Raw genomic sequence first — 22,806 nt, forward strand, 5'->3', positions numbered from 1 at the left:
CCCTCAGCCCGCGCCGCTTCCAGCAGCTCCCCGTTGGCCCAAAGCAGCAATTCACGGCCAGTGGGAGCCGCGATCGGCCCGGACCTGCGGACGGGGCTCACACCAGCCCGCCGGGGGCTTTCCCTACACAAGCGGCGACCCCTGTTTGAGAAACCCTGCTACAAAGGTCAGTTAGGAAATCCCTCTATGGCCCCAAACCTGCAAAGTCTGACACAGATACTTAACTTCATGCACTGTGAGTAGCTGCACTGAAATCATTTGGGCAACTAACAGTAGATAAAATTCAGCAGCGCGCACAAGTCTGTGCAGGATTGGGACCTATCTATACCTACAGTCTTGATTGAGACTAAAGTCTTTTAAAGAAGGCGCTTATATTCCTGTAGCTAACAGGACCATGTTGGCTTCACAGAGTATAGAAATTTCTTCACAGAGTTTTTTCATCTGATGATCCAGAAGCTGTTATTTCTGATACCTTGCAAGTTGAAGTCTTCACAATTTTGTGCTGTTGATATTTCACACGCTCCTGGGCGATGATGCAGAGGAAGGCCACTGGAAGGCCACATGCCAAAGATGAAGAAAATCAATCTCTATTAATAAAAGGTGGAACTGCTGGTGCAGAAAAATCGCTAAAGTAGCAGCACGGTAGCTTGAAAGGGGTCCTTCAGAAATTCACGATGATAGAATGAAATCCTAGTTTGCATCAAAGTGCTGAAAGAAATTGGAAACATAGAAATGAAAAGTTGAGATTTTGTTAAAAGTGGATACAATAAAGGATATAGCCATACGGATACCACATCGTTGTTCTCATGGAATCTGTAATTATGCACCCCGCATTTAAAAGCATTTCCTAATCCGTTCGTCTGAACTAGCATTTCTGAATCATTTGTGTCCATGCCATTGAATCCTTTTGAATCCAATTTCTGATCATTCTGATCAACTGCTCCATGAAATATCATGCAATTACAGCCCAGGTTTGCTTCATAAATACCAACGTTGAGACTGTTTGATTTTGAATGATCCACATTTTTTACTCCTTAATTTGTTGGGTTAGCACCTCTGCTGGTGAGACTAACACAAAACGCATGGTGATGACAGCCATGGGATAAATTCCATAGATCATGCATCCTTGATCAACTCGTTTGCACTCATGCCTGCTAACCCATCTCATCTGCGATCTAGTATAATATGACAAACATTTGAATAGCTGTAAACAGCCACCTTAAAAAGGGGAGGTTCCCTTCGCTCCCCGTCTGTGAGTGGAATTCCCCGCCCCTCAAATTATCCTTGGTTGAGGGTCAGGATGGTTAATATTTAAGTCCTGGACCAGTGATTGGGTTCAAGGTCTGATACTCCAGGTGTCTGGGCCAGAAGCAGGAGCTTTTACACCATTAGAACAGGACGATTTCCAGCTTTGCATTGGTATAGTAACGTCCACATCTGGTAGGTATTCAAAAACTGGACCTTAGAATTTGGTATGGGGGAAAAATCATATTAGATTTTTCTATATGTAATTAGTTATTACTTTTCTCTCCCTTGGTGATCTGGTCAGGTATCTGCTTGGAATAATGTAGCCATTCCAAGTTCATACTACTGAAGTCTTTATACCAAATGATCATATCAGATGACTTCTTTTTTATTGTCCATAGATATATATTTTGAATGCAGATGTAATTCTTTTTATGCAAGAACATTTCAGGAGTTGAGCTGATTAGATCAAAACCAAGCAGAAGTTCCTGACAATTTATCTTCTTGCTTACTTAAGCAAGTCTGAGTTGTGACCGGAATTAATCAGTTTCCTTAAAGCTATTTTGTCTTTTTTTTTTCTGTACAAAATATTTTTGCATATCTATTGCCCTATATACTATTAACTTCGAGGCAAACCAGGTGACTATCCTTTTTGTTTTTATCCTAGGCTATTATAAATACACAATTCATTAATGCAAAATATTTTCACATTCTGCTGTTGGCTTCCTTTCAGAAAAGCTGAAGAGAAAAATGGAATATCATTAATATCATCTGGACATATACTAAGTTAAATCTCAAGATCTAATCCTGCAACACTTATTTGCATGGATAAATGGTCAGTAGGATCACTCAGATGAGTAAGGGCTGGACTGGGACCACAGTTTGTTACTCTCGGAAAGAGACAAATTCTATCATATCTGCAACCTTTAGATTTCCCATGTGCTGCTTCATTCCAAAATTTCTAGAGACTTTTTTGAGATGCTACTTCTTGGATAACAGCAAGAACTTTCTGTCACCCTCACTGGTAACTAAATGTGTGGTTAACAACCAGAATATTCGTCTCACCGGTACACACTGACGCCTGGAAGTTCGTGAACTTTTGTAGGTTATCAGTGATGTTTCTGCATCAGATTTTTGACTTTAGCTTTTGTCTCATTGTTGGGAGAAGGAAACAGAGGCCTGAAAATTACAATTTCAGTCATATTATAAAGAACACAATGAATGTATACTCTTCAGGGTTCTAACTTCAGACAGAAACTCATTTGCTAAAGGCCTATTTGAATAAGAGAACCGGTAGTGGGTTACTACTTAGCACTTCATTCTGTCCACCATTCTTTGCAGTATAATTCCACCATCTCCCTGCTCTGTATCAGCCACCCACACTACTGTGGAAGAAGCAGCTTCCCCAAATGTGCAATTCAATGTACAACCAGCCAGTTTAGGATATGAAAAGAAGAGGGGGGAGAGATAGCTCAGTGGTTTGAGTATTGGCCTGCTAAACCCAGGGTTGTGAGTTCAATCCTTGAGGGGGCCACTTAGAGATCTGGGGAAAAAATCAGTATTTGGTCCTGCTAGTGAAGGCAGGGGGCTGGACTTAATGATCTTAATATTTTAGCAGGGGAGGGATAGCTCAGTGGTTTGAGCATTGGCCTGCTAAACCAGGGTTTTGAGTTCAATCCTTGAGGGGGCCACTTAAGGATCTGGGGGGAAATCAGTACTTGGTCCTGTTAGTGAAGGCAGGGGGCTGGACTCAATGACCTTTCAGGGTCCCTTCCAGCTCTATGAGATAGGTAAGACACAAGCCACAGTTTGTCTTCTCCCAAGAGACAAAATACTTTGTCCACCTGGCACTATTTAAATTGGTTGTCACCTTTGGTTATTAAGTATTTTTCATGTAGCTAGAGGACTGCAGCTCTAAAGTCTTTATGGGAAGGGGACTCCTTAAACCATGTTCACATTGACCAAGAATGCTGGACGCCAGACACTAAACTCCCACAGGAACTATAGGACCATCACAAACCTCACCAGCTTCACTCCAAGTACAAGGTGCACTTCTTTGATTTGCCTTCAACATCAACACACAGCAGTCGGTACGGGTTTTTTTAAATGCAAAAAATCCACTCCCTCAACCAAAACAAAACATTGTAGGCACCGCACACAAACCTCCTCCTGGGGAGGGGATGAGAGAGAAAACAAACCACGTGTGACACAAATGTTAATTGTGGCTGGGAGGCGCTCAGACGCTACAGTGAGGAAAGTAGTTTAAAAACCTATATAGGACAGAATGCCTTCACTCCCATTACTTACAGGTAGACAATCCACCTCTTCTGGATGGTGTGTGTAAAATTCTCAGTGACCGTCCACGGGAAATCTATTCCTGTATGTGTTTTGGATTAATGTACAGAACATGCAGTCTAGTGTCATATTCCTTTCAGAGACATTCATTTTTTCTGTTATATCAGCAGCAGCTGAAACTGATTATCAAAAACAGTGAAGGAAGAGAAGTGTTTTTATGATAATGTATCCCACATATTTGTTGTCTTGCACATTGTGTATGGTTGTGCTAAGACATTATAGGCTCCTAATCCTAACTGAGGCCAATGGAAAACCTATTGATTTCAGTAGGAAAAGGACCCATGTGAATCAAGGAAGTCCATCTGAATTCTTCATATCACTTTAACTTGCATTTCTTCAGTGCAGTACAAAAAGAAAAAAATTAACTAACAAAAACACTGTGTGCTAGCTGCCCTGAAACGTATTTTGATTGATATATTTGTCAAGGGTCCCATCCATTATTGCAAGACTGGTTTTAGACTCGTTGACTTTAAGGTCAGAAGAGACCATCTAGTCTGACCTCCGGCACATTGCAAGCCACAGAACGTCACCGACCCACTCCTGAAATAGACACCCTAACTTCTGGCTGAGTTACTGCAGTTCTCAAATCATGATGGAAAGACTTCATGTTATAGAGGATTCACCATTTACACCAGTTTAAACCTGCGAGTGACCTGTACCCATGCTGCAGAGGAAGGCGAAAACCCCTCCGGGTCTCTGCCAATCTGACGTAGGGGAAAATTCCTTCCCGACCCCATATATGGTGATCAGTTAGCTCAGAGGTGGGCAAACTATGGCCCGCGGTACCATCTTGCCCAGCCCCTGAGCTCCCGGCTGGGGAGGCTACCCCCTCAGTCCCTCCCCTGCTGTCCCCCCTCCCGGGCAGCGCTCTGGGCGGCGGGATTGCGTGCTCCTGCCGAGCAGCGTCGCAGTGTGTCTGGCTCTGGCCGGGCGGCGCGGCTGCGAGACATGCTGCTCTGAGGGCCGGGGGGGTTGGATAAGGGATGGAGGTTCGGGGCGGGGAGCAGTCAGGGGACGGGGGGGTGTTGGATAGGCGTGGGAGTCCCAAGGGGCCTGTCAGGGGGCAGGGTGTGGATAGCGGTCAGGGGATGCAGAACATGGGGGGTTGGATAGGCGTGGGTTCCCGGGGTTGGCCTGTCAGGGGGCAGAGGTGTGGAAAGAGGTCTGGGGGGCAGCCAGGGGACGGGAAACAGGGCAGTTGGATAGGGGGTGAGGTTCCAGGGGGCGGTTAGGGGTGGGGAGTCCCGGGAGGGGGCGGTTAGGGGACAAGGAGCAGGGGGGGTTGGATGGGTCGGTGATTCTGAGGGGGGCAGTCAGGGGGCGGGAAGTGGGAGGGGTAGATAGAGAGTGGGGGCCAGGCTGTTTGGGGAGGCACAGCCTTCCCTACCCGGCCCTCCATACAGTTTTGCAACCCCAATGTGGCCCTCAGGCCAAAAAGTTTGCCCACCCCTGTGTTAGACCCTGAGCATGTGGGCAAGACCCACCAGCCAGACACCTGGGAAAGGTTTGCTGAAAGTTAAGTGATTGGCTAGATTGGGGTGCAAGACCCTAAATTACTGGGGGGGGGGAGTTATCAGTGTTGGTATTTGCTTTAGTCGCTCTGTTGCTAAATATTTCTAGCCTTGTGTTATACCAATAAAACACCTGCTGGCGAGAAGCACAGCTATTTAGCATTCCTACTGCAAAGATTCCCCCTTTTCTTTTTAAACAGGCAGGAAGCTTGTAGGTATTATTAATTAATAAACTGAATTGATGGAAACAAATATTGTAAAAAATAAACCGTGTTAAATGCACCATTTTGCGTTCCTGAAAGAACACAACGTCTGCCGCCACAAACAGCATAGATAGATGTTTAAAAAGACAAAGCCGTTCAGCATGTACGTCTCGTCTTTTAGTAGCTAGGGCGACATGCTAGGAAAGAATAGCAGTTAGACAAGCCAGAGAAGCATGACAGAATGCCAAAATAGTCAGTTAAATTAGGTGCCTTCTTTTCCAAAGCTGGAAAAAACAATGAAAAGAAAACTGACGTGGTAGCCCAGCCTGTGAGGGAGAAGAGTAGACATGGTGGATGCCGTTCACCTTCAAAAAACTGCACACCCACGTTAATGACCATTGAGTATCTGGAGGAGCCAGGTAAAGGGATTACCTCCTGCGAGAGGGGGAGGAATTACCACGGCATTGTGCCATCGCACCAGCATCGAAGGGATGTCTGGCATTAACAGGGCTCTCGGCTGCATCATAGCGCCAAGCATAGCTTGTTACCGGAACAACAAAGCCAAGAAAAATCAAGGGTGAAATAGGCTTTTTAGAATGTTTTCCTTTCTATATCCACCCTTTATCCTCTGTCACTCCAGACCAAGTGCGGGGAGCGTATCAGTCCTCACTGCAGCCTTTTGACGAATCCTGTGGTGAGAATGTCACACACTTAATGGGGGGGGGGGGGGGGTGAAGGGAGGGGATACCTGCTTCCTTGTTACTGCCAAGTGTAGCCACTCCATGTGACAGCAGTGCACTCTGAAATCAACTGGCTTCTTGGGAGGGGGAGAGGGAGTGCAAATGTTGTGGTTCGGTTCCTAATCTGAACCTCCATCGCTGAATACAGCAAGCCTTTTGTAAACAGCTGCAAATTACTGTACATAAGCCGTAATCATTCAGTGGCCCACTGTAGTTTTCTGTTTTACTACTCTTAATTGGATGATATACTCACAATATTCCTTATTAACACAGCAAGCGATGGATGGAGTAATGCGGTAGAAGGGTTTTAGTTGGAAATCATGTAAAATACAGTGACTGGCCCCCCTTTGATAGTGATTGAAGCTGACTGTCAATTAACTAAATAGCAACTAATTAACATGAAGGAACAGGGATGACATTGTTTACTGTGCACTTTTTGTTAAAGCGACTGCCAATCGGTTGGGTTTGAATTCTGTTCCTTCGCCTGCACAAAGACACGAGGGCAAAAGGATGTAGTAGACATCTGTAGAAGAATGTTAAAATAGCACCGCTTTCTCTGAAAGGAATATTCAAGAAACTGGGTCCAGCTCTGACTCATTTAATTTAAGCCTCTTATTTCCTATGATTTTTTAAACCAAAATTACCCTCAAGATACTTTCACAATTTATTTCTTGCTTGTGTTTACTACAGTACTGACATAATTAGAGTCAAATCCTCATGCACACGAATAACTCTGTTGAAGCCTACGAGACTACACATATAAGGAAGGCAAGCAAGATTAAACTCAGAAATTTTAGGAAAAATACAGTGGCATTTTACAATAGCCATCACTACTATAGTTAAAATTGCATTCGTGTTTCTATTATAAACCCCTTGCTTTAAGGGATTTATAACTCCAGAGTAAATACCTCATGGGTTTGCTGCTTGAAAACTGTTATCAAAACATGTGCATCATTTGCAGTTCTTAATCTAAATTCCTACTGATTTCATTAGAACCTTACAAATGTTTTTGTCTCTTAAACAGAAATGTCATAGCTCATCAATTTATAATTTTGATTATCCTGTCAGTTCTAAAATATATCCAACTATGCTAGGGGCTAATGGGCTACTAGGATGCATTGAGCAGTGATTTAAAAAACAAAACAAAACCACCCCTTTATTTCATAGGGTGAAATCCACAGTTTCTACTCCCATATACTTCAGGGAAGTTATTTTCCCCCATATTGTTCGTTTCGGAATACTGTGGAAAAAAAACAAAGGCAATTAGTGCACAAAAAATGTGACAACTGAAAAAAGGATCTAAATTTTAAAGGATGAGTGTTATTTTGCTATAACCTATGTGAAAAGAATTTGCATTTGTGAAGCAGGTATTTATGCATGAAGAGATGGAAAAAAACACTGTTGTTTTTCCACCAACATGCAAATTACTCACAACAACAAATCCTAGATGTTGGAGGATGGTAAATCAGTGACTTGTTTCTCTGGAAAAGATTGAAGGAGCCAATGGTAGGCTTGCAGAGGAATCGGCTCATAAACCTGGAAAAGACTGTGGGAAACTGTTTAATTTTTTGTTTTTAAACTTCCTGTGTTGACCTTGGGATGCATATTGTGAAAATTCTGCTCTTACTGTTGAACTGTATTGTTTACAACTACAGCATGGATCTTAGTGTTGAACCTAGTTATGTCTTACAGTAGCTACAATGATGTGCATGAGTGGTCAACACTGAAAGAAAATGTGCCCCTGCTCATTGGACATACTAATTAATGCTGGATTTAAAACTAATGAACATATCACTTATTTTGCCTTGGGAAAAAATATTGAATCATGCATTTTTGTTTGCATAAAGTCTAATCCTGCACCCCTCGAATTAAGAGAGCTCTCAGTGGTTTCAGTGATGCAGTTCAAGGCTTTACTTTCCAAGTTTTACTTTCCCACCTGTATCTTTGTTCTCATTATTCTCAGAGACTGGAGAGTGTCAGAGTCACACACACAGAGAGAGAGAGACAGACTGGGTAGATATAGATTTAAGCCAAAGTTCACAAGTTTGGCTGAACCGCAGTACTTCATGCTCAGCACCTCCGAGCATCAGGCCCCTTATTTATGTGGGTACAATGTGGAGTTGTGTGTCTTACTGTGACTAAGAGCTCTTTCTGCCATCATCACATATCACTGTACACTAGAACTGGTCGAAAGAGGTCACGTTTCTCCAAAAATGTTGAAATTTTTTGGCCGTCTCAAAATTTCTAATTTTTTTGACAAAAAAATAAAATCTAAAAAAAAAATGGTTTTATTTTCTTTCCTCCCCCACCCCCTCTTCTGTTATCCCCCCCCCCTTTTTTTTACTTTCTTCCCCTCTTCCATTTTGCCATGCAAAAAGGGAGAGAACAGAAGGGGAGGAGCACACACAATAATTGTGGTTTGGGGGATTTTTTGGTCAAAAATATAAAATCAAAGAATTTAGAAAAGAAATTTTCCATGAAAATGTTTGTTTGAAAAATGACCAATTTTGATTAAAAAATTAAAGTTTTGCACAAAAACTACAGGCCTGCGCTACGCAGTGACTCCTGCTGGGAAAGCCGTACAGGGATGGACTACGGCACAGCCTCCCCTCACTCTCTTGCCCTCCCTAGTCTTTTGTATGACTTGGGCAGAGGGCAGGCTGCTAGGCAGCGTCGTTGTTGCTGGGGAGTAGACTGCGAATTGATGCTAGAGGTTTATTATTATTTGCTGACCTTCCCATCATCTCCTGAGGCAGTTAGTTTAGAGGCGTGGGTGTCCAGTGCACTGAAGAGGCAGGGCTCTGTGCTGGCAGACAGCCCCTCTGCACAAGGCATCAGCATGCACGGGGAGAGCTTCACCCCAGAAACAAGGAGAGTGCCTAGGACCATGCAGATGGATGCAAACCGTGTATTTATCTTCGAAAGCTCAGCTGCCAGTTTCCAGTGCAATTCCTTCTTGTTACTCTTTGGCCTCTGGTGCCAAAAAGAGGTGAACCTCACTCAGCCAGAATTACAGGATGAGAGTCACTCACTCAGCCAGGATTACAAACTAGGCAACTCCGGTCTTGCTCATTGCTTTAAGCATTAGCCCCCATCATTCCTTTCGAAGCAGCGAAGTTCAAATTGAAAGGTTATGCTTCATCTTTAACCCTTGCCATTGTAACTAGGTGCTGTATAGTTCTCAGAACAGAGCCTGATCTCACAGACTGGTTTTCCAATAGCTATCGCAGGCTTCAAGGACATACAGCATGTAATATGCTGTGCTTGTCAAAGGGTATCAATAATTTAGACTTCATAAGGTAGCTGCTATAAGCTAATTTAACATCAAGTGGTTGGTAAGAGACCAATTTACTCACTGCATCTTTGCTTGGAATTTTTACCGGACTTTTCTCCTTTAAACACTCAGTAGTTCACGGCTGGTTTATATTGTCACTGTGCACGCTACTAGCAAGTACAGAGAGACTCTCACTGATCAATAATTCTTCACTTCGAGTTTACTCATTGGGCAGCAAGATTTTATTATGCTTCTTTGAGTTGCTCTCTGCACTCTTCCATGGGTTTCAAATTGTATTACTCTGGTGTTCATATTTTTAGGGCCAGTGTTCCATAATTGGATGGGGAAGGTATGTCTTTTAACCATCTGAAAGGCAATGAATATCAAATCATCTTGTATTAACTGATGTGCAATTCAGCGCTGCAGGCATTGATCTGTTACTTTCTTCCAGGAACATTTCACACCTGAATGCAAGTTCAAAGAATCAGTATTTGAAAACTACTATGTGACGTATTCCTCAATGATCTACAGACAGCAACAGTCTGGCAGGGGTTGGTATCTGGGTCTTAACAAAGAAGGAGAAATAATGAAAGGAAACCATGTGAAGAAAAATAAACCCGCAGCACACTTTCTTCCAAAACCCTTAAAAGGTAATTTCTTTAGTTTTCCCAACTACTATGAAATGATGTTACATTATATCAGAAATATTTAATTGCAAAAAATACATTTTAAGTGTTGAACCATTTACATAATGGAAATGTAACATCCTGCAGCACACCATTAATGTAATTGGAGCTACTTTTTCAGATTTGACTACATATTGTGATATTAATTTGCTTTGTGTATTCAAATACATATGTTAACCCATTTGTACTGGTAGTTCCCAGTATGTCCATTACAGTCCATAAAGATTTAACCTAGATAGTAGAACTGGCAACCAGCAAAAAGATGTATCATGTCACACTTTGTTTTACGCTTCAGGGATGTTTATTAATGGTATAATATTCAGATGGTAACATTTTATCTCTACTACACAATTATTAAACATATGGACCAGCACCCAAACATTAAAAACAATGCATGTGAGACACAGATGATGCCTTGTCTTAGACCCTAGGTTTATTTAAGTAACCTCTTAAGGCAAATGCCATTTTGAAATCATAGAGATTATCTCCAAGATGCACAACCCTGGATGGATAGAAAGGCCATTTCAGCCTATGTCTAGTCTAGCTTTACAGTCTACATACTTAGGGCCAGATTCTCAGCAGAATCCAGTGCACCGACAAAACCACTGCATTTGTGTATGCAATAGAAAACTTAAAGGTTCATTTTTGTGGTCATTTACCTGGATCATGTGCACAAACGTTGAGTCAGATCCATTGATTTACGCCCCGTGAAAATCTAGCCTATAGAATTTTGCAGAGAGAAAATGGTTATGTGCATATTTTACCTAGTGCCTCTAATATTTTGCCCCTTAATATGAACCTTTGAAATTCTCTTTTCATGAGTGTTTACATGTAGAAAAAGAGAAATCTCCTAATGATCTTATCCATGTAGTGAATACATTTCCTTTACTATTCCCATGTTACTTATTATTGAACGAAAAGGTCTAATTAGCCCTTGAAATTGCATCGCCAAGAACAGAGGCAAAAGTAACAGCATATAAAATGTGCTGATGTGCCGCTATTTCTTTCTGATTTTCAGTGGCCATGTACAAAGAACCTTCTCTTCACGATCTCACAGAATTTTCAAGATCTGGAAGTGGGACCCCGACAAAAAGCAGAAGTGTTTCAGGAGTGTTAAATGGAGGGAAATCCATGAGTCAAAATGAATCAACGTAGCCAGGTTAAGGCAAGCCAAGTGCTCTGTAAATGGAACCTTACCGCTGGATGCCGTTGAATTCTTACTAGCAGTCTTTCATCCAAACCGTTCAATTGTTCAGGACAAGCCGCCGAACTTGCATAGGTCACTCGTTTATCAGCCATTAGATCTTCTGGTTGTCAAAGGATATATCCCAAATATGTAGAATATGCGTGTGCATATCACAAGGCACCGGGATAGCCAGCAAAACATAACTGTGGAATAAATCTCGGAGAAGAAATGTCCAGCTCTTTTTCCTCTCTCTCTTTCTCTTTCTTTTTTCTCTCCTATGCTTTGTGGAAAACTAAACAAAAACATTTCACAGCATTCACGGCTGATAAGAATTTGCTTTCCAACCAAGAAATAAAAAGACCACTTTTGCTCTTCAAAGGAAATTTTAACGCTTATATGTTTTATAGGGGCAAACAACAAAAATGTAAACTTTGTTGTTTTCTTGGCTTACTGTTTTATATCTAAGGCTTGATAACAAAGGTATCCTTTAATTTGGATTAGTGCAACGTTTTGATTTCTCAACTCAAATGGGCCTTTAAAGCTGTGTCTTTAAAAAACCAACAACAATAAATTCAGGGCTGGAACTGAGAGTCGGTGTCTCAGGCTCAAGCAAACAGTGTTCTTGTGATTTTAAACACACTGAAATATAAATTTTTATAGATTTGTAGCATTCTGGTAAAGTTCTTGTGCTGACCCCAGTCTGTAAGAATTGAGTTGTTTTGTTAACCTGCGTCAGTGGAAGATAACGTAAAGGGATAGAATTATCCTCCAATGTAGATTTATCTTAATTCCATTTTGTGTATCATGTTAAACTGTTGTTGTGGCGTCTTTTCTAAAGACAGAAACTGTGGAATTAAGGTGACTTAATTTTTTATAAGAAATGTCTTATTTGTAAAAGTCCTTCTTTTCCTGTAATGGGCACGTGATTCTTGTGTAGGAGGAAGCGTTAGGACAGGTTACCCCTAAACAACATATACTCATACATGCTATTGGAAAAATTGTTTAAAAATTTAGTTAGGTTTCCATTTAGGTCATCATATCTGTTGCATGGGAGAAAGTTGGAATATTGGCATAGAGTTGCATGATGTGTAAGATTTTGTGCATTAACCATCATTGGATTCTGTGCTCCAAACCTGACATAGTTCTGTACGAGCAGTTGTCTGCCTTGTACAAAAGAGTTGTTTATTATTTGTTGTACACACAATCATGCACTGAATAAACTATTTATATTAAGATGTACTTTTTTTTAAAAAAGCTTGCTGTTTTATTAGACAATGTACATTGCTGACTTTTACTTGGAGACACAGAACTGACAGTCAGATACATGCAAATGCGTGTTACTAATATTATATATACCATTTTTTGGTTTGTAAACACCTTTATGTGGAGCGGTTTACACCCCTGGAATACCATTCACAGTAAACATGCCCTTCCTTAGTGGAGCCCCTTCTTATATACCCAGCTGAGACTGCAAACAGGATGCTAATTATTTAAGAAGTCTAATTTTCTCTAGAAGAACTTTTGAAGCCCTATGAAAAATAGGAGCATGGGGAAAATATAACTGGCCCAGACTTTAGATCTCAAAGCTACTCAAGTTGACCCTTTATGGGATGGTATTTTCATCATGTCCCTTTGATTTCTGTATCAAATGTATTCAGTTTACCAGCAAAAGGTATGTTGCCCCACACATTCACCTTTGGCTTGCCTGCATTCTGTCCCTCTTAACATATCCAGGGTTTGGCAGGCCAAATGGTGTTGTCCCCAGCACCTGTGCAAACCCCATTGGCACTGTGGATACTAGACTTTTTTCCCTAAAATGTCCCGTCATTTTTACTACTGGTGTCACCAACAGTGGATACACTAACGTAGACCAGCCATCAGCATTTGAGTTACTGTGAGCATTTAAGCAGCAACGGAAAGAGAAAGTTAAGGTTTTGATTAGGTTTGGGTGAAAAAGCAAATCTGGAGGTAGAGAGAAAGAGAACAGAGAAGGAAGGGAGACTCTTAAAGTTATCCATAAACTTTAGCTAGAAATTAGAGCGACATATTACGTTAACTGGTCTATCCCCTCCAGTAAAGATTTGTTCCCTAATAAGTAGTTTGGCTTATCCCAACCAAGCCTCCAAACTGTTTGAGATTTGCTCTTCACTCATTCAGCTATGTCTAGAAGGAGTTCCTATGAGCGCCATCCACTTTTGGATACATAAGGATCTCACTTACAGTTGGAGTTTCTGTAGAATGCTCTTCTATCGGTCATTATATACTGTAGCACCAGCTGTGTGCTAAACACTAAAGGCCCAATTTTCAAAGATATTTGGGTGCCTAATGGGAGTTAGACACTCAACCTCCTTACACACTTTTGAAAATCCCACTAGGAGGCTATTGTTAGAGGGTTTTCCCTTCACCGCTTCCCCTGGTTCTTGTCACACAGACAGCAAGCAGAAGACCAGAAGTCCAAAGTGCAGGCAATGTGATGTTTATTGGGGTTAGTTCCAAGCAAGCATATCTGGAGCTCTGCACGCCAGCAGAGTCTGTTTCCCATTGTTCGGTTCCCAGCTCTGATGCCGCAGAGCGTTTACTCCATATCCCCCTTCCCAGCTGTGACACCGCAGAGCCTTGCCTGTATCCCTGTTCCCCATTACCACCCCCTCCTTTTTAGCAGGTCCAAAAATACCTGCAATGCATGCCCCTGTCCCACCCCTTACAACTTATGGTCATGTTCCATTTTGGACGGTCGGGAGTCTGGGGTCTTCGTCCCACTTCTTTTGTATCCCATTCTGTCTCAGGCTAACAAACCAGATTATATGCTAACATCTATCTGCAGCTTTCGAGGCCTTAAAACCCTTGAAAACCTGGCCTGAAACATTTAGCCGTGAACTGGCCCTATATGGAAGGAAGAACGGTCCTTTCTCCAAAGAGTTTACAAGCTAAGGTCCCAACCTAACAAGCCCCAGCTGGAGTTCAAGCTGTGTGGCCTCAAAGACATGGTCCCTGACAGAGCCACACACAGGTGGCTCTTAAAAGCACAGCCTGGCACTACATACGACGAAGCTATGTTCACAATAGCGATCGTCCTACAGAAATAAGATACGCAAAAATTGTGACAAAAATGTAGCTGGTGCACAGTCTTAGAAACCATAGGAAACACCTTTCCTGTGGATATTTTTTAAACATTTTTGCTAGGTATAGAAAAAGCTAAACTAAAGAGCATTAACAACCTGCATCAAGGTGAGCAAGACATCATGTAGTAACAGCTAAGCACACAGTCAGCTCAATTAATGTTAATATAGCCCCACAGCATCACCTTGAATTAAAAAAGTTAATCAAAATGAAGCTGAACGACTATGCCAATTCAATGGACTAGTATCAGAGAAATTCTCTATGTATAATTATTCAACAGATTCACGCCCTGACAATGGCTATTCACGCTCCAGTTTCTGGCATGTATAAACTTTTCTAGCACTAAAAATGTCCTATGCCATCAATTGGAATTTTCAGAAAGGCTCAGCCCCCCCCCCCCTCCCCCCCCCACCCCCAATTCAGACCAGATTTTCAAAAGTGCTCAGCTCCTCATGTAGGGACCCAAATGAGGGGCTAGTGTTTCATAACGCTCTTTTGAAAGTCTGGCCCTAAATGTTACAGTGGGAGCTGTGCGCTTGAAAAAAATCTGGCACTGGGCTCATTTGAGCAACCCAGCCTTCAGGGTGAGCGTTTTAGAGCTGCCTCTGTGACTTGGGAGCACAAGGCCCATTGAAAGTCAGTAACATCCATCACGGTGTTGTTTTCCCCTCTGAACAGCTGAAGCTGCAGATCTGCCTACTACTAAAAAGTGTGAGCTTGGATTATTTTCAGATCATAAACTTTCTTAATTGGTAACAATGACAAAAAGCCATAAGAACTGTCTAGGCAGCTTTCACTATGTCACGATTCTAAATGGCAGATCCGAGATTTTTCTGGGATCAGGTAGGGCCAAGATGGGAGAATGACACATTATTTTTCCCCAATGCTCCTTTTTGCCAGCACAGAAAGAGTCAGCATTTGGGTAGAGGGTTAAATTTACCAGTAGTTTTTGTCTTCCTTTATGACCCCTACAAACCCCAGCTGTCCCCTCACAGAGGGGTAACGAAAAGAAATGGTAACGAGTCTACACCATGAGCTGAAGGGATTAACTCCATTGCCTGACAGCAGAACTAGGCGCTTATCCCCTGGGGCTGGCATTTTTTCAAAGCAGCCTAGGGCAGTTAGGTGCCTGACTCCAATTACAGGTGAACAGGAGTGGAGCGCCTCGCTCCTTTAGGCTTGATTGAAAAATCCCGCCCTATGTGGATTAGCCCTCACAGAGGAGGACACAGGACAATTAACCAGGCTGTTACACACAACCCCCCAGAAATGGAACTAACAAGACACGTGCTAATCTTCCCCCCATCCCCCATTCCCTTCTGCTCAGGCAGTTTGCTGCTTGCTGCTCTCACGTCCCCCACTCCCCGCAATCTTTCATCTGGTTGTCTTCTACTTAGATTGAGAACTCGTGGATGTCACAGTTGTCTGTAAGAAGCCCTATGGACCCTCTCTAAACACTGATGAAGCAGGGGCTGTTTTCAATGGCGTGCACTGGGAACGGGGCACCTTTTAGCTCCCCATGAAAGCCACAGCCATAAAATTTGCCCATGTGAAAAGTTTCACCCAAACAATTCCTCAGATCCATCTTTTTACACGGGGGGAGGGGGTGTGGTTTCAAAAGCAGCTGTAATTTAAGAGCCTAAAGTCTATTTGTGCAAGTGACTTAGGCACTAAAGCCCACGACGTGCTGTGAGATGTTGGCTACTAAGTCACCTGGGCACATTTCAAACTATTAGCCTAGATCAGTGGTTCTCAACCTATTTACCACTGTGGTCTACATATACAGCTCTCATTGTGTTATGGTGGCCGCATCCAAACCCTATATATACTATCTGTATGGCCCTGAGACTGTCACATGGGCCACAACTATGTGGGCCCCAAGCGGACCGAGACCCCACTGCCCTAGATACTTTTACGGAACATTATAGTGATTGTCCCACAGTCATCTAAGAGCTGCTGCTTTATTTTACAGAACATTCTTAACAAATGTACTTTGGGGCTGAATTTCAAAAATGACTAGCCCCAGGGGCGTCTGGACTGGATGCTTCCTGCTCAGACACACCCCGCCTCTGCAGTGTGATGTCAGGGTTTCCTTCTGGTTGGAGGGGTTCCACTAAGCCAGTGTTTCTCAAACTGGGGTCGCCGCTTGTGTAGGGAAAGCCCCTGGCGGGCCAGGCCAGTTTGTTTACCTGCTCTGTCCGCAGGTCCAGCCGATCGCGGCTCCCACTGGCCGCGGTTCGCTGCTTCAGGCCAATGGGAGCTGCTGGAAGCGGCGCAGGCCGAGGGACGTACTGGCCGCCGCTTCCAGCAGCTCCCAATGGCCTGCAGCGGCAAACCGCAGCCAGTGGGAGCTGCGATCGGCTGGACCTGCGGACAGAGCAGGTAAACAAACCGTCCCAGCCTGCCAGGGGCTTTCCCTACACAAGCGGCGACCCCAGTTTGAGAAACACTGCATTAAGCTGGCCTGGGGAAGGACAGTGAGTGAATTCCATTCCAGCAGAGTAAAGTTATTCAGCAAGCACTGAGCGGATGGCTTGCTGCCACCAGGGCCTTGTCTACACTAATCTAATAATCCCCAGGATTCAGCAACAACTAACACTAGTGCAGCTGGGTTTGTACGAAGCTGTGGTTGTACTCAGCGCTCAGGTGTTCATTTCCAAAGCCTGCCCTGAGCAGAGTTTCCTGGCATGGTGGTTAACCCCTCACCCCCAAGCCATCGCTGTACTAGGGGGCTCCGCTCTGGTGCAGTTGCAGGACCACTAGCGGTGTCAATTTTTCTAGGTCAGACAACCCTCCCCCCCCACCCCAAGTTCCCCTTCCTGCTGCTCACAGCTGACTGTGCTAGTGTAAACGCACGCTGCACTTTCACACTGGGATAACACTAGAGCGGCTTAAAATTTAATCAACTTTTTAATTACAAAATCTCACATCTAAATAAAAAGCGGGGTGGGGGAGGGAATGTGGACATTGCAACTAAAGTTGAGATTATTACTATAATACTGTTTCTCAACCAGTTCGTTAGCACTTTCTTCCCATGGCCTGTCTTTAAAACCAGTTCTATGGCGCCTTGTCTACACTAAGGAAAATTTTGCACCATTGCTCAGGTGTTCAGCGAGCCTGACGGTGGCGGGTCGCAGGCTGCTGCGCGTCTCTTGCAGCACACTGTCATTTGGGCCTGCTCAGAACATCTCTGATGGTCAAACAGAGGTTTCGATAGCCTAAGCAAGTCTCCTGAAACTCCAGTTCCTGACCCCCCATTTAGTTAGGCCAGTCTGCTAAGCGCAGAAGTGTGAGATGGCTTGCAAGGGAGCTACGTGCCAGCCCAGAAGCCATGTTCATGCTTTCTGATTTAGCGCTGTCTGTTGGCCTCACGACACACTCCTCTGCATTCCTCCTTCATCTGCTACCATGCAGGCCGTTGTTCTCCATGTCCCTTGAGATGTGCCATCCCCGATAGCAGCCATTTCCCTGCGCCGCTTACAGCCTCCACCCACAAACTCAACAGTAGCCACGCCGATGAGCAGCAATGTGGCAGAAGGAGGCTGTGCGGCAGTCCCTAGAGTCTTGAAATGAATTTGTGAATGACCAGCGCCACTGCTGATGTGCTTTATAAAACAGGGCACGCATCCTAGCGTCAGGCACTCAAGGAGACCTCACTCTACGTACAAAGTTTTTCATGCCCTTTGCTTGGAAAACCTTTTTCTCTCTACCCTTCCACACAAAAGGCGGTGGAGAGCCAGTTTTCCAAGCTATTGCCAAGCCAAACGCCCTCACTTATTTGTGCTTCCTCCTCGCGCCAGTGTGACTAACGACACACCTTGCCTGTGGTCAGGTGGGGTCCTCACGCTCCCCCTCCCAGCATATACGATCACTGGCACTTGACACATATAGACAAGTCCTTGCACTGGGGAATTTACAATCTCTAATATACAGGCACAGAATGGCCGTGTGTTCGCCTCAGAGACAGCGGTGGAACGGTAAGTTTTGGTGCCAGGCAACATAGGCAATGAGGAGTAAAGGTGGTTTGTATATGCTGGGAGGAGGAGAGGGAGGACCCCCTACCTGATCACAGACAGGCAGGCAGGCAAGGCGTGTTGTCAACCACACTGGCATGAGGAGGAAGCACAAGGATGCAGGAGAGAGACTATGAATCTGGGTTTGGGCCTTGTTTAGCCTGTCTATGCCTTATTTTCCTGTCCATAAAATGGCCATTCTGCTACTTCCCAAACTCACAAGGGGGGCGTGAGGCTAAATTCATGAATGGTTAGGAGGCCCCTGGTGCTGAGTGCCATAGACCTGCCTGTGAATAAATACAGATGGAATCTGCCTGATGTTCAGCTAGTGAGACGGGTAAATATTAGAGCCTGGAGGAAAAATTTGACTTTCCATCAAAAAACGGAAAATTTGTTTTTGATGAAACAACAGAATTTTCTACAGCAAGGCAATGGAGGCCAAAACCCAATCAGCCATCAACAAACCGTGTTGATGGGAAATTTACTGACCAGCCCTCGTAAATGTCAGTTGTGGCTGCATAACTGTGGTGTCAAAATGGCAGGCCCCTTGCAAAGCTCATGCTTTTGTGCCTCGTTCTCAGATTGTAGCACTGTGGTAAGAATCTCCTTTAAGCCACCACACCCAGCTTGAAATGAATGTGGATGTTTGCAGGGGCTTGCACACCAGGGCACAATGAGAAAAATGTCCTTGATAAATGTTGGCACGACTGCCACTGAAGAAACTCCTTCATTTACCTCTGACTGGATTTACAGGTGTACCAGGCTGGCAAGGTGATACTCGGCAAGGAATCAATTTCTAACAGTGGCAAAAAAGGCCTTGTCTATACTAGAAAAGATTTACTGGTCTAGTTCTACTGGCAAACCTTCCTAGCATAAGTGCAGCTTATCCTAGCAAAAAAGAGTGCTTTCCAATTAGGGTTACCATACGTCCGGATTTTCCCGGACATGTCCGGCTTTTTGGGCTCCAAATCCCCGTCCGGGGGGAAAGCCCAAAAAGCCGGACATGTCCGGGAAAATCGGGACATGCCGGCCGGGCCGGGGGCTTGGGGGCCGGGCCGGGCCGGGGGCTCCGGGGCCGGGCCGGAGGCCGGGCCGGGGACCGCAGTGCTGGGCGGGCCGGGGGTGGTGGGCCGGGGGCCGGGCCCGGGGCCGGCACCCCAGGGCCGGGGACAGCCTGGGCCGCGCCTCCTCCCCCCACACTCCCCCTTACCTGCTTCAGGGTTCCCGCGACTCAAATGTTCGCGGGAAGCAGGGGAGGGGGCGGAGACTTTGGGGAGGGGGCGGAGTTGGGGGCGGGGGAGGGGCGGGGCCGGGGCCCCGTGGAGTGTCCTCCTTTGGGAGGCACAAAATATGGTAACCCTATTTCCAATACACTTTATACCAATTCCCCACATGAAATAAGCTATGGTGGCAAAAGCACTTTTGTCCCCCAGGATAATGTGGCTACATTCAGACTTTTGGTGGTATAAAAATATTGGGGGGGGGGGAGGGGGAATCCCTCCTCTATGTGATATCCTGGCAAAATTTCTGGTGTAGAACAGGTCAGGTATAACGATAGACCTTTGTATTTAGAAACTGGCTGGCAGAACGGAACAGAAAAGATACAAACGCTGAGAACTCTGATCCTATTATTTCTATTAGTTTTGCTGCAAACATTATGCCATAGTCGGAAACTCAAATGGACGGCATAGTATCTGAAGCTAGATATTAAATGGATGCTAAAATAACATTCATACGCATTCTAATAACCCCTCAACCAACAAAAGAATAAACAGCATATAAGCCTCAACTTAAATCTCCTGACGACTTTTGTGAATCAGATTAAATCCACGTGTTGTGGATTGAAACACAAATCAGCTAAATGTCACCGTATAACACAGGCAAAGATTTATGTAGTAGTATGATGTGGGTGGGTTTTATGCTCAAGGTTCAACTGGTCTGTGAGGTTTGGTTTGATGTCTAGCTTCAGTAGGCTTGCAGAGTCAGAAATGGGGTTTATCAGTGGCTGCATTCACACAACAGACTAAAACATCTCTCCCTTTACAGACAAGGAAGTGGAACAAAAATCTCAGATAACCAAAGAATCGCCCTCCCCCCCAACCATCCCCATTGAGCAGAAACAAAATCTGCTTCTCCAGAGGAACAGATTTAAAAGCGTCTACCACATTTCTTCAGTGCCTCTGCTTAAAGCCTTTGGATGGATACTCAGACAGCGGAGTTCTCTACACACACCATTTCACACACCTGTTGCAATAGAACATGCTTGGAAACATAAGTTGATGGATGGCAAAAAAATAACTAATTTAGCTCCAAAATGTACTAGCTGCTGCATGGGAACTGCAACTGTTCCAGCATGAACAGGTGGAAGGCTGGGAATGAGAGAAACCATGTCCTGGACAAAGCACAAGAAGAAGAACTGCAGCAGAAGCTACTGGATCGCAACCAAAGCTCATCAGAAGGATTGATCTCCGACGCCTTCATTAGGACTAGCAGTGGAAGCAGCAACACAAGCACTTCATCCAAAGTTTTGCTCTTATACCCAGATCTTCCATTCACTGGGCCTATTTTCACTTCCTTAATCCACAGCACCTTAAGGAACATTTTCCTGCTGTCCCTCCCTGTGATTTCCTCCAACCTATAAATAGGCCAACCCCTGCTTTTTTTTCCCATTGCCCCTCTCCCATGTACTTCCACTGCACTCGTGTCGCTCAATTCATCACTCACATTTTCTCAGCAGAAGGCTGATCTTTTAATCCTTCAGGAGGCATTTAATTTACCTAGCTAATTACATCATTGAAAGCATGCCTGGCAGCCCTGTTTCTGCCTTTCCTCTAAGTCTGTGCACTGTCCAGGCAGTTGCTAGCAAGACAGGAAGTCGGCAAGTCCCCCGTGACAAAGGGCTTTATCTCTGTATCTCCCTCAGCAGGTGAAAAACAGGACTGAGGGAGCTTTCAGACTCGCTGTGCATTGCCTCCCTCTGCCCGAACTCCTTGGAAGCCTTCAGAAAGATTGAAAATAATGATCTCCCAACCTTAGATGAAATAGGTCAGCCATGAACTTGGGAAGAACTTTGCTAGGTGCACCGCTATTATGAGACACAATTACTACCTTCTTGAGCCATCCGCTGGAGTTGTTTTCTCGAAGGCCTGCATTATGAGTCACACGTCATCACTTTAGCCCCGTTTAGAAGGAAGCCACTACTCTTTCTTGCAATGCAGAGATCTTTTTTCACGTTATGCTTGGCAGCCACCACTCCAAACCACTCCACTGTCTTTGTCCGTCCATCCATCTTGTATATATGTATCCATCTTTCATAAACTGCTCTGTGGTTATTCTTGGATGACCTCCACATATCTCCTGCCCTAGCACCTCAGCTATCTTTACCTCTTCTGCGGAGTAAGTCAAATTCACCCTCAGTGAAACTCTGCTCAAATCAATCGCGTGACAAAAAGAATGACTTGGGCCCACGCTACGTCTTTGTCTACCATTCACACGTTCCTTACCGCTCGCTTCCAGTTCTCTAGTACCTTATGCTCAGGTGGCACAAAGAGGTCATACACTGCCCAGAAATTCACAGCAGAGAATGTCTCTGTGGTAGCAGAACTCACTCTGGGATGAAATTATCCCACAGCTGGTTCCACTTCTTTGTCAGAGATGGCTCTGCAGAGCTCTGCACCACAAATCCTCCACGGCAGCTGGATCCAAACCCAATGGCTCTGGCTTCCTGACAATCTGTAAATGACAACAGCTCCCTATCTCAAACTATACATTTTCCCTAGCACACACTCCCTCTTTCCTGAGCTTTGTTATTGCTAACTTACAGGCATTTAAGAAATCTCTGCACCCAAATAGTTCTCTTTTGTCATTTCTGGGCTTTATTTAATAAATACCGTGGTTGCACCTCAGTGGGTCGTAGCAGCATTCTGGCTTTTTAAAGTATTAGAGAGCAAAGTGCAAGGCCAAAATAACACCAGCTGTTGGGTTAGAACCTCAACTGGTGTGAAGCAGTGTAGTTCCAGTGATAGCCCAGAAGCTGTGATGATCTAGAGCAGCTCAGGAACTGGCAACCATTCTTCAAATGGTACGTCAGCTCCTGGGACGGTGTAAATATTGTAAGACCAACTTTTGTCCAATGTTTGGCTCTGCAAAGGGGTCCCAAAAGTAGCAGGGGATAGGGATGGAGAAGAAGGGCAAAAATGCTTGTTAAGTTGTTTCTGAGGCGCTGGAACGTACAGCCCTATTGTATAATCTCTGAGGCATTTCACAAACGTTGTGCTTTTTCACCTCTGTTGGGGAAATTGCCTGCGAACTTAAAAGCTCTATAACCCATATCATGTCATTTTTTTTTCTAACGATAGGTAAATCTCAGACGATTCTGAAGTTGGATTTGGCGCTAATAAATATCCTTAAAATTGGGTGTTTGTTCAGAGCTTATTCAAACCTCTTGGGTCTTCACAGCTAGGCTGGAAATTT

General features: G+C 44.3%; 1 protein-coding gene and 1 long non-coding RNA gene across 11 annotated transcripts in view; one reads left to right on the forward strand and one right to left on the reverse strand.

Annotated features, from left to right (window-relative positions):
* Positions 1-12,439, forward strand: part of FGF13 (fibroblast growth factor 13) — a 339,123-nt gene extending 326,684 nt beyond the window's left edge. For all 10 annotated transcript variants that reach the window (XM_065556731.1, XM_065556730.1, XM_065556727.1 and 7 more), the window contains 2 exons: positions 9,780-9,978; positions 11,033-12,439. In XM_065556731.1, the coding sequence (XP_065412803.1) occupies positions 9,780-9,978; positions 11,033-11,169 (336 nt within the window). In that variant the 3' untranslated portion in view covers positions 11,170-12,439. The remainder of the gene's footprint in view (positions 1-9,779; positions 9,979-11,032) is intronic.
* LOC135973471 (uncharacterized) overlaps positions 1-22,806 on the reverse strand; it is a 71,449-nt gene that overhangs the window by 3,971 nt on the left and 44,672 nt on the right. Inside the window, exon 2 of the long non-coding RNA XR_010590304.1 lies at positions 473-708. This is a non-coding gene — a long non-coding RNA (uncharacterized LOC135973471). The remainder of the gene's footprint in view (positions 1-472; positions 709-22,806) is intronic.

This window comes from Chrysemys picta, chromosome 9, assembly GCF_011386835.1.
Source record: "Chrysemys picta bellii isolate R12L10 chromosome 9, ASM1138683v2, whole genome shotgun sequence".
Lineage (NCBI taxonomy): Eukaryota > Metazoa > Chordata > Testudines > Emydidae > Chrysemys > Chrysemys picta.